The sequence below is a fragment of the Helicoverpa zea genome, chromosome 1 (genome assembly GCF_022581195.2).
Source record: "Helicoverpa zea isolate HzStark_Cry1AcR chromosome 1, ilHelZeax1.1, whole genome shotgun sequence".
NCBI classification, from domain to species: domain Eukaryota; kingdom Metazoa; phylum Arthropoda; class Insecta; order Lepidoptera; family Noctuidae; genus Helicoverpa; species Helicoverpa zea.
In genome coordinates, this window is record NC_061452.1 from 2,979,633 (window position 1) to 2,996,761 (window position 17,129).

Below are 17,129 nucleotides of genomic sequence, written 5' to 3' on the forward strand. Positions count from 1 at the left end.
TATGTCAAATAATTATATTCTCATAAGTAAATATTTATTTCTTTGTAAACTGCGCCATCTATACAGTTTTACAAAAGCCTGTTAGAAACTATTATGACATGCCGTAGCTAACGCCATCTGTCCTCAATTGCTTGTTCTTAAAAAACTTTCTCAACACTTTCACGTATGCCAATAGATGGCGCTACAACTATGCAATCTTTGGTGGATGAACTGTTTTATTACTGTAAACAGAATCACCTGATCAGAATTTTTGACAGTAGATAATGCTTTCTAAGAACTTTTGGTTCCGTTCAGTCGGAAGTGGTTTCCGTGTCCTATTTTTGTTTTTACTTATTTTTCTATTTTGGTTTATAGGATTTCCGGGTTATGGGCGGAAAATGCTTTGTTACCTTTTCGCTACTTTGTTTTTAATGAAGCACTAATTTGCATGAAAATGGAGCATCTACTAATGGCTTTAGTATGTGCCACTGTACTCTAGTACACTTCCTTGATTAAAAGGTGCTTCTGTAGATCAAAGACGTACTTTAAACATATAATTAGCTACTTTTTTACAGATTAAGGTATTTTACTAACTTTCGGTAGTCTGATAGTTTTTATGTTGATTAATATGCTTTTTTTCATCAACACCTTTTCAGTGAATTGTTGTCATTTGATTGTGGGTGAAGGGTAAATAACAAATAATACAATGTTTTGAGTAGTTTTGCATTTATTGGGTATGAGGAACCTTTCTGGTCAACATAAGCTACAATGGACTTTTGTTTACAGTATATTTACAATTTTCGGTATATAATATAGTTCATATTACCATATCTAGATCTAGAGTAATGCTTCTAGGAGTAAATTACTGTATATTCACAATAATTATGAAGACCTAACAAAAATCGTCTATACACATACATATGTAGTAGCGTTGTACAAAATACTACTCTATAGGTAAAATAGTCACACTTCAGTCGCTGGGACACGCCTTCCTAACTTTGGCTTTTAAACAAACATAGAGCCTGACTTTCACGTCTCATCCCATACATAGTTACAATCCATTCGTCACCAGCCACTTTGTTCGCTTGTTTAATGTTAAACAATCAAGCTATTTAAATACAGCGAATATTTTAAATTATAACGTTTAGATATACCTCTCGCGATAACATCTGATACCAACCTTTGAAGGCAGACTACGGAATCGGTTCCTTTAATCACATTCTTTCGTTATATACATCGTTCCGACTCACAATTCTATTACAACTTGTACTATATACAAACAATTTTTAATTATTAAAAAAATACAATGTTAAATTACTATATACCTCCATTATCATAGGGTTGGAATAAAAATAGTATATTTTTTCAGTTTCAGCGTGCAAAATTCACTAAAGCCAGCATCGCACGAGGTCACATTCTCGCAACGATTCTAATTCTATACGACTGCTCAGTATAACGTTACATATTACGACTGCGGATAACATACATTCAAACATTTATATTTAACCGTAAATATGTAATTAACAGTAACTAATTGAAAACTGCACACAAGTCATTCAGTACATAGCTATCGACAGATCATTATTATCGGCCCTACAGGAACACTTGCAATTTAATGCAACCTTGTATACATACAGAGAAACGTGATAAATAACTTAAATTACATTAAAAAAATATATAGATAATAAATTAACACACAGTCCTTGTTCAATGCATAGGAATATTCAACTATTTCATTACATTTTATTATATTAACACACGTCTTACATTTATCTTAAATGGAATACATTACGTGGATAGCGATACCTAACGTTAAACCAAATAAAAATATACACGACGTACATCAAAACACTAAAGACTCGTTGCTGAGATGCGTAGCAAAAGCATGGCAGTTAGCACGTAATTCTGCACCCTAAATATTAATAACAGAAAAATATATAATATGTATGAATCCGAAGCTTAATGTCTGGTGGTGCGGCGGGCTCCACCGCTAACTAGACACTTGTGTGATATACGAGGAGAGCGCGACGCGTGCGCGCAGCGACCCTCGGCGCTCGACCGGTGTACTTACACTCGTTCCTTGTTAACCTACGAATTAACATAGCACAGCCATAGTGACTCCGTGGGAGGGGTGCCGCGGGCGGGGTCGCGCGCCGAGGGCGAGGCCGGGGACCTCCGGGGCCGGCGGGGGCCGGCGGGCGTGTTCAGCGGCGCCGCTCCGCCGGCCTACGACACCGGCGGCTGGGGACCCTGCGGCGCCGCCGGCGGCTTCGTGCCCGCCGCCGCCGGCAGCTGCGCCAGCGTGTCCTGGCTGGCGTGCGCGCGCAGGTATGTGTTCTCCACTTCGAGCTGGTTGATCCTCTCCATCAGTTCCGCGATGCGCTCCTTCAGTACTTCCACTTCCTCACGCACCGCGAACATCAAGTGGCTCTTAACCAGATCCTGAAACAATGCAAAATGTCTCCATTAGTTGTGTTTTACGTATCGACTAGCTTACAAGGCATCACATTTTATGACCATTATTTACTAATTATGATTAGAAGTTTATCATAATGATACTAGTATTATCAAGAATTATTTAATATCAAAAATACATAACACAAAAGAGGATATCAGTTTGAACTAACTATAAACCGATTAGAAACGTAGATATATCGCGCGATTGTAATGTTATCAACACCGAACACAATTTTCCGAACAGAAAAACAAGTTTATAAAATCAAAGAGAACAGTTGAACAATGTTAAAAATGAAACGTACTTTTGGATTTGGCACGACCACATAACAGGTATCTTTTTGTCCTTTCTGTCTGATTTCGTACAGGCAGCCATCCCTAGGTTTTTGCACAACGTCGATCATGTTTAAACTGACTGATAACGTTATGTTCAGGGTTACTGAATGTATGAGCGTCGCTGACGACGACTGAAACTCGACTGACGATAACGTGAAACTCGCGAACTAGTACAGTGAAGTTGCTCTCGCGCGTCCTGCCAGGCGACTGATGGTCTGCGCGCGCGCGCGGCCTATTTAAAATGGCGGCGAACACGTCACCATGCCACGCGAGCCGGCCGTGCACCCTGAACTCAACGACACAACCTACATTGATATCAACAAAGCCCTTATTTTCCACATCTTGTATTGACATACGCGCAAAAATATGATTTTTGGTCCAATTAGTTCGTACGCATAGTAACAGACAGATACGGTGCAATGCTGAGTTGACTTCTCTATAAATTAAAGAGAAAGCACCTAATTCGTTTGAATACAACTGAGACACAAGAACAAAAATTAACGCCGAAAGTATGCGGATGTAAGTTTAAACTGACGAAGTAATTGATATACCAGTCAGAGATAAATTAGAGCAAATAAGAAGTCTTAAACAACAACAGACTTGTTTCTAGCTGCAAGAGTATTATTAGCGTTTAAAAACAACACTTCGATAATGATACATTTAAACTCGAAAGAAGAAAAATTGAGAGCAAATATAAAAACGGATTTACGTATGAGCGCTAAATATAGATTTACACATTAGCAGTTGGATGTTCACGACACTCGTGAACCAATGTTTACGCTGACCAATTAAGCTTCATTGGAAAATTTTCGCCCTTAATAAAGAGACTTAGCAGCGTAGTGGGCGACAGAAATAAAAACAACAAACTGTGTCGGAATGTAACTAATTACACAAGTGGCGCTCTAATACAAGGTTGCATAACAGTTTAGTTAGAGAAATAAAAACAAAGTATCACACATACCATGGCTGAAACCATAGAATATTTTAATGTAGACATTATTGGAATTGGCTTCATCAATAGACTAGATACAGGACGTCAGCTATTTATAAAAGCAGAGGTTTGAAATTGTTATGGTAATTTAAAAAAGCCCGTAGAATGCGGATAATGAATGAAATAAGTCGGCAACAAGAATAATGCTACATATTAGAGCAAGTTGCAATTCTGATCGAATGCTAACATACTTAATTACAATAAAATGTTGTAATTAATGTCATAAATAAATCAGGTGGAATGTAAGAACCATTCATCGACTGCGATCTTAGGAATTGCAGACTAAAGAATGTCTATTATTCTTAAGAGATTTTACAAACGCCTACAGTTGCTGCGCAGCGGCTACGCAAAAGAGCGTGGAAGCAATTTTGAGAGCAAAATTCGAGTCATCCCAAAGATTGGTGAGTCAATGTATGCACTTAGGCTCGATGAGTGGCTAAATGTGGTGCCGCATGAGTGGATTTCACTAATAATATAATTAGAACAGTTTAAAAATAGAGGGTTTTATGAGCTCTTATTGAGTGTGGTTGCTCTTCCGTGGGTGTCGCGACCTTCAATTATAGGAATCAGCGTGCTGAAATTACACCGGTCTGCGCCGGATCTCGTTAGACAATATTGAGGCTCGCGTCACTAACAGATTGATGAGGCGCCAATGTACTCATCACAAGAATATATTGGCGTCCAATTGAGAACAAGTTCAGGAGAAACTAGAGAATTTCGCGTGCAAATTAATACAAATGGAAAACAGTAATTAGACGCAGTTCGCCATCGTGAATACCTTATTTGCGATGTAAAACAGCACTTATCATTGTTTACCTACATTTTCATGTCAGTAGGTGAATAAGATATATGTAGATAGGGAATGAAAACATGTACTTGAAAGGTATTTTTTAAGATAATGCATAGAAAGAAAAGTTTGAAAGTAATAATACAGCGGAGAGTGCACTGAACTTTTTGCGGAGCCACGCACCAAATACAGCGTCCGATGATATAACCAGTCCAAGGGCATACGTTAAAACCTGTCGCATTGTTTTTAATTATAACCGGACGCGGCTACAAGACGACATGCGAGCACCTGGTTAGTACTGGTACCATTCATTGTGATCTCTATCTAGATTTGTTCAGTCTATCTTGAAGATTTATTCATATCATGACCAGACCCCATTATGATTGAAGTGGAAAATTATTTTTGTAGATAAAGACCGACGCGCACTTCTCAAAATGTTTTATTGCCATAGGTAAGTTAAAAATACTATAATCCAAGATTAAGAATTATCAATAAAAAAGATATCTTTGAAATAGAATTACACGTATCCGGCTATACACTGAACTTACGTAAACACATTTTTATCAGGCACATTGTCAAAACAAAGAAAAACGTAGATTAAAAGTAGAACAAAGGTAACCAAAACAGGTTTGAAGTTGAACATAACGCGTAAATAGTTGGAGTAGACAGCGAATTTAATTTAATTGTATTAGTGACATCATCGCTGTTATAAAACATTATGTTTGTACACAGCATGTGTGCCTGTGAGTATCAAAACAAGCCTACAATCAACAGTCCCAATAGTAACGATCCTACCGATAGATACGACCGTGTTTATAATACAAATATGTACATGAACTGTATTTGGATTTTAGTAAAGCGTTTGATTGGGTGCACTGCGAACCTGATGTTTACTAAATATGTGACCGATGTGCTGTAGATCTATTTAATTAGAAATATATTGACGAAATACAGCAAAGTTTAAGCAGCCATATTGCCAAACAGAGGCCAGCTGTGTGTGTAAAAAACGAATTAACATATACAAAATGTAAATAACATAGTGGCAAAAAATAATCTTGTATTCGCTATCAGACTTAATAATGTTGATTTAGGTATGAATGTTGCTAACGATGTTTTGTATTATTCTTATTTTTCAGTATCAATCACATTATGTTTGGTACATTCCGTGACATAATATCAATTTAAAGTTTGCAGAATAAACACAGATAGCGTAATTTAATGATCCCACCCAAAACAAAAATGTGAAAGACTGCCAAGTTCGATAATATGGGAATGCTTCGCCTATAAAAGAAGTGAGATCTGAATAAGTACCAAGTTCCATACACATACCTCAGTTAAAAATAGTTACTTTTTTAATGATGTTACTTGGCAAGTTTTCATACACCTTGTTATAAACCTACTAAACGCAATGAATCAAGTATTTAATTTTCTATTAAAACTTGCCAAGTAATCATCATTAAAAAGTAACTATTTTTAACTGAGGTATGTGTATGGAACTTGGTACTTATTCAGATCTCACTTCTTTTATAGGCGAAGCATTCCCATATTATCGAACTTGGCAGTCTTTCACATTTTTGTTTTGGGTGGGATTTCATTTATTTTTGTAAGGTTGTTTATTTTATTTTTTTCTTATGATGAAGTTAGTTAAAGAAATGTCTCATTTATACTATTTTTTAGATTTTTTAATATGCACTATGTTTCTTACAAAGAAATGAACTAGATTAACTAAATGGACTAGATTTACCAACTGACTGACATGACATGTTATCATATATTATGTTCGTGGATCAAAGTTACACATTCGTTATTTTCGAAAGTAATTCACACTTGGCCGTTTTCAGATTTTTACTTTACTTTGACTAAATACAAACCTTTGTACCATTCGAAGATATATTATATAAATATAGATAAATTTAGTTCGTTTTAGTTCCTTAGGGGAATAAATTTACACCGGGTATAAAACACCTTCATTATTTTGAAACCGACTCACACTTGGCCATTTTCAGATTTTTCCCTTTAACTTGACATAAAGACCTACCTCCATGCCAAATTTCAAGTCAATACGACCATTGGAAGTGGTCTAGGTTTTTGATGAGTGAGTCAGTGAATAAGTGAATAAGTGTATAGTAAAAATAGCGATTTTCTGACGTCAATATCTCAAGACCTACAATAGGTATATTAATGAAATTTTGTATTTTAGATAAGTGAGGGGGTCTCAACAGATACTAGAAATTTGATATGCGTAAATAAAATAGATTTTGAGTTACAGGGGGGTCGAATTTGGCCCGAAATGGTTCGTGTAATATAACCCACGGCCGGTGTGTCGCTTTTTTGCTCGAACTTGGCGGACACACTGCCGTGTGTCTAGATAATTAAGTAATTTGATAAGGTTACTCAACATACAATTTACGTCCAAAGATCTTTGACGGACTTCTCTTATTAATTGAAATTTTAAATGTCCATAAATGTTACTTGTGGGATTGACTTATTCATCAATATGCATTAGCTTGTGGAACAGGTTATCGATCTTTCATAAGCATTCGTAAAAGTGGTCAAGCACGGTTGTCCACACATGGGTTCCTTTACTCTTTCTGTTTTCACCATGACCACACTTATATGCTAAAAGCTTTTAGCTAAGCACTAAGGATATCCTTAGTGTTGTCACTGTCGACGACCATTGGTCCTGACCATTTTCTGTCAACTCATAAATTATGCCATATCCCTTTTGAATATTGTGAACTAAAATTAAATTAGCAGGTATTATGTTTTGCAAACTAACCACATTTAATAAAGTTATTAGAATTAATAATAAATAAGGTAAAATGCCAGAAATAGTTGTGATATCAAAATTTGCAAATAGAAAACTAGGTATTTTCAGCAAAGTTATTTCAAAACCAGCTGTTCAAGTATTCTGCAGATCATATATTGTTATCATTATATGGAACCTTATGTTATGTTATATTTACACAGTTGGAAACAATGGTCTATTAATATTCGTGACACAATTTCTGAATGTGGTATATTTACAACTTTATTGTTCTGTGTTTCATGACACCTTTTTTATTGCGCAATTTCCGAATCTCTCTCATTATCACTTTCATTTGTTGTATCTGTAAAGGTTGGTGTTTCATTTGCATTATCTGTTATTACCGTCTTTCTATTTCTTGTTATAGTGCTCGCGATAACATCCCAGGCCTAGGGTCAGTTTTCCTAATAACTGGTACCGTACCAATCCTTGACCTGCCTTGTCCAGCCAGACGCTCTTATCAATTTCCTTATGGAATTAATAAACTTTATAAAATAATCCAAGAAATAAATAAGTGTAAACATGTATTGACGTAGCCGTACGTTATCACTGCGATAAATTAAAACAAACAAGTGAAAATTGTTCTGTAGCGGTCAAACACATTCGTAATCAAGACTGGCCGTTTGACCCTTCGAGGTGATGTCATTGCAATACTCATCCCATCGGTTGTATCGAAGAAAAATAAACATCATAATTATTTATAAAGGTGGCACAAGAGATGAATAAACAACATCAAACCGGAAAATATAAGGAACATGACGACTCTGTTGTGGTTTAAGAATCGAAGCAATTGATTTGAAATTGACGACCATAATTCTTATCGATCAAAATAAACAGCGAATTCCAATAACATGGGGATCAAAGAAATATTTACTTTAAAGCTAAGAAAAATATACCATCAACACGCAAGGCTAACAGCAAAAAAATATGGGGGATATTTTCAGCGAAAACATGTTTACCGTAGTGTTTGCAATCTGTTTAGTGTTTATCTACTAACGCATGTGTACGATTGTGGTAATCTATAGATTTACTTTAAACTCTGGTAGATTTCCAAAGATACTAGATTTTTCCAATACTTAGATAATATTTTAGCATTGAAATATGATAAATATCGAAAAATAAATAACAGATAAGCACAGTGCAGATATTGTGTATGGCAAGGTTAACGCTGGTATTACGTTTTACGAAACAGTGATCGTACGATTAGAATCTTTAAACGTTTTTCTCAAGGAAAGTAATTCATTTTTATGAGTTATTGTTGTTGGAGCAATTTGAAATTTAGATTTCAGGTATATAATTTTATGCCATGGGAAATTCTTGCAATGTTGGTTCACTACGAAAGGTTGTGGTAGAGTTATACCAGGAACAGTATTTTGGAAGTAACCAAAGAGCACGACGAAAAGTTAAAGATGAGTCGTGATCGTGATTCAAAACTTTAAACTTGATTGTGACGTGATTTCATTCATTCAGTCAGGCAGACAGACACCGTTAGTGAGGCGACAACGGCTTCATTACAGGCAGCAGGTTTGTTTTCCAAGAAAACTTTTCTAGCGTTTCCTGGGTTCGTGATGCGATTCTGATCAGGCGCGTGCTCTCTCGAAGCCGCTCTTAGTTGCAAATTACTCGGCGCTTGTTCACGTTATTGGCGGCACGCGACCGAATCGTGTGACCTCCTGACGTCTCCGGGTCTTTATCCAGTTGGTGGGCGTTCACGAATCGGCCGCATAATCAAGAGAGCACGTGTCTCCACTCCAGCTTCGCGCCAGTGCCGGCTTTCCTTCCGTGTCTATTCTTGGCCGGCCGATTCCCGTCGGGTCACGTTTGGCTCATGCAAATCACGTACAACGAGGGAATTAGCATACGATGGTACTTGGAGCAAATAAAAATTTCCACACGCACCTCCGAACAAATAAACACCGCCTTCATAATACTTGCTAATGACATCTTGGAAACACGACAAAAACTAACGGGGTGTTGTGATGGTACATCCTACTGCACAAACTCTTGGCATCAATCATCAGGGAGAAACTTTAAAGAATAGAATAAATGTAAACGGTTGACCAGAATCAAAGAAATTTATGTTTGAACAGATGCGTGAAACCGGGTCAGTGGTGTAAGCTATGGCTGCTACACATCAGTATGGCGGTACGCATAAACATATCTACCAGGATGACGTAACGTTAGGCGTAGATATTACGAAAACCGGCGAGAACCCGTGTACAACTGAATCCGAAATATATATCTGCAGGTACATTCATCGTGCGCCATGTAAGATGGCGTTCTTCAAGGTGGACCGGTTTTAATACTGGTCGCGCCACGTTGGCCTGATGCTTGAGATGTTAATATAGCTACTACTGTGTACATTAAAATTTATGCAAAATATATTGTTTCCCAAGCTGCGATTTCAATTACTTTCGTTATGTATTGTGAGTTTTACGTCTATTATAAAACAAACAGGACTATTATGTAAATACGAGATTATCAAAACTATTACGACAAACGAAGGTACGTGTCTTTTTTGTGGTGTGTGTGTGTAGGTGCATGGTGAAATATTTTTTACGGTACGATAATTAACTGCTTTGATAACCAAATTAAATACAATGTTACGTATTTACAACAATTTGGTACGCTTGTTAAAAATAACAGGTGTGACGTGAACATAACTTAATTTATGAGAAAAGTAAATGGCAATGCCATTGAGATGGTCTAAAAATAAACGACCAGCCTGAAAAATAATCAATAAATAGCAATAAAACGACAAGTGTGGCTAACAAAGTGATCGGAGCAGATACAATTAATTAGTTAACAATAGATTGTAGCAAGATAACGACATATATGGAGCTAGGAGGACTGCACGAGCGTGTTGTGAGGAGTGATAAAAATACTATGATGCGATGGTAGTGAGCATTAGGGCTGGATTGGGGTCAATCGCTTGAGGCCATCTGCGTCGGCTAATTATAGACGATGTGAGACGCGTCCAATAGTGCACGACGATGAATCTCAATTGCGATAGCAGATGTACTTGATGGAAGAAGTGAAATCTGTTGCAAATGTTGCGCCCACCCAGATTACAATAATAAAAACAAAGCGAGAATCTCGTGCAAAAATAAAACTAGAATCTGAACAGAAAATAATAAAAGAACATTATTATTGAGACAGAGATAAATACATATGTCAAGTAGGTACTTGACACGTTAGACAATTATGTAAGTGATTTAAAATGTAGGACGCAATATTTGGAAGATAGGAAACAAAGGTTGCATTGTCTCGTTAACAATACCGACAGTGTAAATAATACAAATGTCTTGAGAATCTAATCATGTGCAAATGGAACAGAGAGTTGACATTTATAAACGCAATGCGCTTGAATTACATTATAAAATGCAGATTGTTTGTCAATCAAGTCTTGAAAGCGACGATTTCATGTATCATAAACAATTTACAAAACGACATAAAATGCAGTCTCATGGCATTATATACTGCGGGGCAGAACGGGACGCGTTTCCTGGCCATTAAAAAAGGGAAGTCATTAGTAATTCAAATGGTGACTACGATCTAATAACGGTGTTATGCAGTTCAACCATTGCTATTATAAACACGGATAAACTCTCGGGAGATTGCATCTTTACGCAACTGCTGCGTGAAACAGAATGGTAATGGCCATGATTCGGCGTGAAACGCGAAAAATTGCGATAATGTCGAATGCTTCGTTCTTGATGTCTGAGAGCGCATTTATCGGCATTACGTTGGATACAGCACGATATCGGTCGTCGCTACAACTGACCGATATTTCTAGGAAGTTTCCTTCAATGCGGCCTTATAATTTATAGCCGCAAATATTTATTTGGCATCATCACAACTACATGCAGTGTGTGTATTTGCAGTTCGTTGTAAACTTCAATCTACTGTTGTACATGATTCAATATTTAAATTAGAATTACAGTTCATTAACACAAAATTATTGGGTAACTGTTGATATCAGTAGCTATACAGTAATTTTGTTTGATATAATACATCCGAAAGTTATCGCTCACTCGCGGCGTAGCGGTCCACGCATGGTGTTTATCTGAATGCGGCGATTTACAGTACAAAAGGGACGCGGCATCCACAAAGCCGGTTATAAAATGTTCCACGAATTACTAGGATTGAGAGCATGCGGAACCACGGCGGCCGACTGACACGCCACACTCTGGATCTCTTGGATTGCAACGCGATGGCCAATAAAAACTAATGATCGCTTGCCGATGGAATCTCCGCGACAGATAGCTTAAATACTCAGAAGGGAACGATAATGATACAGAACATAATTTGATAGATTGTAGCCTAGATGTGGCATTTTTCCCATTAATCGATCATAGTGCCCGTCAGGACTGGCAGATATAGCTATTCAGGACGCGGTTCAATTTTATAAATGTTAACAACAACTAATGGAAAAAGCCTTAGCAGATTAAAAACAAAACAACAAACCTCAAGTGACATTGTTAAAAGCACTTCAGAGGATCTTAAGCAGATTAGACAAAGTCGAAACTTTCAGAAGAAGCCAAAAAGGATTATAAATAAATTCAAAAAGCGATTATAACACTGCTCTTCGAAATAGATTACCCAACAAATGATCTAGCCCGTAAAACAATTCTAGAAGGATATAAGCTAATCTTGAAGAGGATTAAGAAACTGCTAATGCAAGAAAGATCCGCGAGATTATACCGAACGCATCTAGAGAACGTAAGCCGGACTAATGTATGCATAGTGTTTATCGAAACGTGTACATGACACTTTATGCCGTTTCCTCCATTAAAGTTAATAATGTTAATAGCGGCGAGAATAAAGGAGGGTTTAGTGAAGCTAGTCACGTGAACTGGCTATGTTGTGTGCGGTTAGTTTTTAATCACGTTACTTCGAGTGATTGTTGACACTTAGAATGTTGAATGGACGTGGAATTGTGTTTTCTTTTCCTTATGGCTAAAGCTAAACAATACATGGTTTGAGAGTTGAATTGGACGTTTCTATAGATTAGGTTTTGCAGGTTTAACTTGCTTAAAGTACATTGGTTTTGTTTTTGGACTGGAATTAAGAAGCTTAGAATGTTCCACAACTTTCAAGAAGCTATGAATGTAGTTACTATCTCTTTAATCACTAAGTTATCTACCATTATTCCGACGGGTAAAATGGAATTTCATTTAATCCATTTTCGTCATAAAATCAGATTAAGTAAATTAAACTGGAATGTTATACTTATTTTTAATCTTTTTAAGGTTTTAAGTACCTAGTTCCTAACTGTGATTAGATTTTTACAAGGTTGCACTTACAAAATTCCTGCTCTTCTAATTTATCTACAGCAAAACATACAGTTGTGAAATATACAAACAATACTGACGTTCGAAATAACTCGAAACTTCGTTGTAAAACAATGATATCTGCAGTCGTGAATGAGATATGTGCTTGACAAGTTCTTTCATTGCAACAATCATTCAATTTGTTATTGTTTGCGGGAAAACCTGCACAATGGGTTTCGTATCGAACCGATTTCCTTTTTCTCTTATCTTAGATCCGGAGCCTATAAGAGTGTGGATGAAAGAGCATATAAAGAATCTTCAAGACTGACTGATTTTATAATTTCCACGTTACGTATCAACTATAATAGGGCAATCAAATGAAAAATTATTTCCTTGTACAAGCTATTAAGTTTATGTTGAAGGAAATGACGGATAACAACGGTGGCTTAAATTCGACGCGTGGTTTTGTGGTTATTGAACTTTGTGTTATGTATTTTTGTGAGTACGGCTTCAGATTATTTATTTTGGTGTCATGTGGGGCATATTTAGTACATAATTATGAGACAATAGGATTATGTAAGTACTCACCATAGCTTGCTCGATCTTGTTGTCGATGGCCACCGCGCTTGTGCCCGATGCGCTGTAACAAAAAGAGAAAATAATATAAGACAATGTTTCAATATTACGCAAGGAAATGACAAACAAAAGAGTTCTCATTTAGTTGAACTAACAATGTAAATGTGAGTCATCAAATCAGGCGATTCAATTGTTTACAATATATTTTCGTACCTATGTAAATACTTGGTAAAACAGGCAGTTCTGAACGCACGTGGCAATCATAATAAATTACCTTCTAAGCTATTTATATTGAATTAGCGTTGGCAACACTCAACAGTTATGTATAAATTGTGCATGAATAATTCGTAATGTGTTTAATTAAGTATAGATCCAACAGATATTATGAACAAGGTTCCGTTCAAGTTTTCGGGATGCGGAAACCCAGTGCCATAATCATGTTTGCATAATTCATAATTCATTCACGCACGGACGCGTGCCGTCCTGGCAAATGCAAGAATTCACGCGTAAAACGCATGTATACGTTTACATTTCCCATATAATTGCTAGTTTCCGCAAAATTATCGATTCGCTATACGTACGCCTTTGTCTCTATATGAACGAAATTATCGCGGAGATTTATTGTTTACGTAAATGACAAGTTGATTATATTATCGGTGCATCGGAATGCGAATATAAATCGTATTATAGAAACGCTTTCACGTATTATAGCCGCCACAACAATCGTTGTGCGTACGTCACAGTACAATTACCGCGGACGTTTGCAAGCATTGGTGCAATGGAAAGGTGGCGCAAGGGCGAGCGATCGTATTCCAAGATAATGCACATTTAATATGTAATTATTACAGTAATAAATAAGCACGGACCGGTAATTTTGAGAAAAGCTTCCGTCGGTTGCAGTGCGGATGATTACGCTAACACAGAGCGCATTGGATAAATATTGCAAAAGCGTTGACCCGTCTGCTGAACCGATCGTTATTTGTAACAACAATAGGGAACAATAGAGGACTAAATTCTAACGTGGCCTGTACCCTATTTCCTCAATTGTAAAAGCATAAGTGTGTGTAGGTGGAACGAGGTGTTATAAACAAACACCCTAGGTATCTACTGATGTAAAAATTAAGAAATACGTCTTCACTCGCCAGATGTGGACACTTGACCCAGAAACCTCTATCGATTCGTTCAGACAGCCGGCCGCCGAGCAAGATTTGAGAAAAATAAAGTCAATTTAATTCGATGTAACGTTACAAGTCAGCTCACTAACGTTGAAGTAGAAACTTTGTGTCGTACTCGTAACTGTAAATGCAGCATTGCATTTTATGCATAATTTTGTCGTGTCGGGGCTATGATTAGTTGTAATTGGACGAAGTGCAGTAAAACAATGGTGCACAATGCAGCAACGTGTCACGAGCGCAGCACGCGGCGGCGGCCACGTGCACTGCAGCGCGAGAATGACGACACAGTCTACTTAGCAACTGGAGAGATACCATTACTGGCAACGATTGCCGGACTTACCCATTATGATCCAATCTCGCTGGTGTAATCGTCCAGTAGCTAGTATGTAGCACGACGTACGGCTGCGTACTTGACTTTCTCCGGCGGATTCCGTGTCGCGTCAACGAGGTGAACAACACAACGTTAAAGTTGAAGCCATTCGACCGTTGAGGACCGCGTCGCGGATCGATTTCGACCGGTTCGCCACCGAGCTCTCCGACATGAAACGACGGCCGTGGACCACATGACCACCACCGCAACAATTGCCGGAACATTAGCGTCTGCCGCACTAACCGTCTGTGCGGTGCAAACAGCTAATTATGTAAATACCAACAGATTTCAAGATAATCTTTGAAAGTCTTAAATCTAGGTGTTTTGACACACAATAAAAACGTGCTTTCTCTAGGCGGAACTCTACAAATACCTGTTTAAATGTTCTATGAGTGATTACGTAAGTTTAGTAGTTGACAAAATTGCAAACCACCAACGTAGAGGTGCATGAAAAAGTTGAAACATAAGACGGCGAAACCCAAGAAGCGGAGAAAGTATTTTGTGAAGGTGACGACATTTCTCCGTCAAGCAAGACCACAGCTAAACGATGATAATTAACAAATTAAACAGAGCCAGGCTCGTTTTGTTTATTCTAGTATTCAAAATTCATTGAGTCCCACGTAAAATGTATATTTATTTTAACAACGCATGTTGACTCTTTGACTTTCACGTTCCATAAAAAAGAAAATGTTGCCAAATATAACTCCAGTAGTGGGTACCATAATGCGTTTCAACCAAGGCACAGGACCTGGCAACAAAGTGTCGTTCGCACGAATTGCAACGGTCATCACGGAGAATAAAATCTAGCATAACACCAAAAACTTCATACAACAATTATGGTACTCTTATCGCAAACCATGAAACTGGATACACTGTATGTCGAGTGTTAAAATAGGACATAAATAAAAAAGTATTTAAAAGATGTCAAGCAAATAGGAAAAGCAAACAAAGAGATAAACGTTTTGTCGCTACGCACGTGCGTGTTTGCGTCTACTGCACTTCAAACACATCTTACGAACAAAGACTCGAGAGGATTTCAAGTCTTTCGAACAAGAACAAAAGAGCCTTTAAGATTTTTCGTTATAATGAGCAAAAACAATAAAGCTTTCTTTTTTATTTGCTGTTATGATCACGGCGAAAATAACATCTGCCTTGCTTGTCCGTAGCTGCTTCAAGTTTAGTGAATTACCAGAAACTGGTTTGATGGAAATCTTTTGTTAAGAAACGCACGAATTTTATTTAAGATTCAGAGAGAAGGCAATTCACGAAGATTGAGTAAGAATTTGTTTAAATGAATTTCAATCCGCTATTGATGGTAGATGTGGAAAATATGTACATGTTAAAGCATTCATGGCTATTCTAGATACTTGGATACGTAGCTGGATATGATCCAAGCTTGTATGTCATGTCGGGACAATGCACTTATTTGGTTTCTCCAAATGCAATTTGCGAAGGCAAAAATTTGAGCAGGAGCACATGTCGCTTATCACGTATTCACAAATGTAAATTAGCATACGTCAAAGACAAAATCATTACGATAACAATATCGAAATAAGTAGGTATATCTATAAAGTGCGATGAATCACGATGCATCAAACAATTGTGTTGTGATCATCAGTAATACCGACTAGAACAAAGGTCACTGAAGAAATTATGCCATTCGCATGAAAATTCATTGTGTTAGTCATGAACACTTTGAAGGCATTTTGTTTGTCCACTACCGGCAGTCTTTCAATTAGTCACTCCATTAGATTAAAGTGTTGACTATTTAGATCAAATCCATTGATTTGAGTGTCTTGGCTTGCATTTGCATTAATTTGTAATCATCATAATTCACAAGAGCAGCGTGTACAATTGGCAGAGATTTAAAACTGTTCGCAGCTACATTTAGCAGTAGAGGATTATCAGTGCTATCGGCGTGCAATGTGGTCGTGTATTGTTATCGTGTAGCAAGCCGAGTGCGCGCGCGCAAGGTCATTGAAGGGAAATCGTTGGGTATCGTGTCGACATGGCTGGCGCCAGCGGCTCAGGCGTTACATCTTGCAGCCGTGTTTCATAACACACTCACAGTTCCTTTCAATTAGCGCAAAGAAATGAGTGGCTGTACGATTTCAATTGAGCGAATTGTTAGCTACGTAGTCGATAGGATTTGTGATTGTGGTTGATTGTAGAGGAAGTAAAGTATAAACGTTTTGTGAAATGCTGAGGTTTCGAGAGCTTGCCATAAACTTAAATCACGTGATGTACAGCTGAAGTGTAGTCCACGTGTTACTCATAAAGAACAATGGCTGGTAGGAGGTGAACACTAAAACCAATTGGACACAAAGGGCATTAGTGGGACACTAGGGGCATAATGTGCTGGTAGTCAGTGTTTGTCACGCG

General features: G+C 37.5%; 1 protein-coding gene across 2 annotated transcripts in view; it reads right to left on the bottom strand.

Annotated features, from left to right (window-relative positions):
• Nucleotides 1–688: 688 nt before the first annotated feature.
• LOC124630854 (protein bunched, class 2/F/G isoform-like) overlaps nucleotides 689–17,129 on the bottom strand; it is a 140,736-nt gene continuing 124,295 nt past the window's right edge. For both annotated transcript variants that reach the window (XM_047164886.1, XM_047164877.1), the window contains 2 exons: nucleotides 13,215–13,266; nucleotides 689–2,421 (listed from right to left, as the gene is read on the bottom strand). In XM_047164886.1, coding sequence (XP_047020842.1) covers nucleotides 2,206–2,421; nucleotides 13,215–13,266 — 268 coding nt within the window. In that variant the 3' untranslated portion in view covers nucleotides 689–2,205. The remainder of the gene's footprint in view (nucleotides 2,422–13,214; nucleotides 13,267–17,129) is intronic.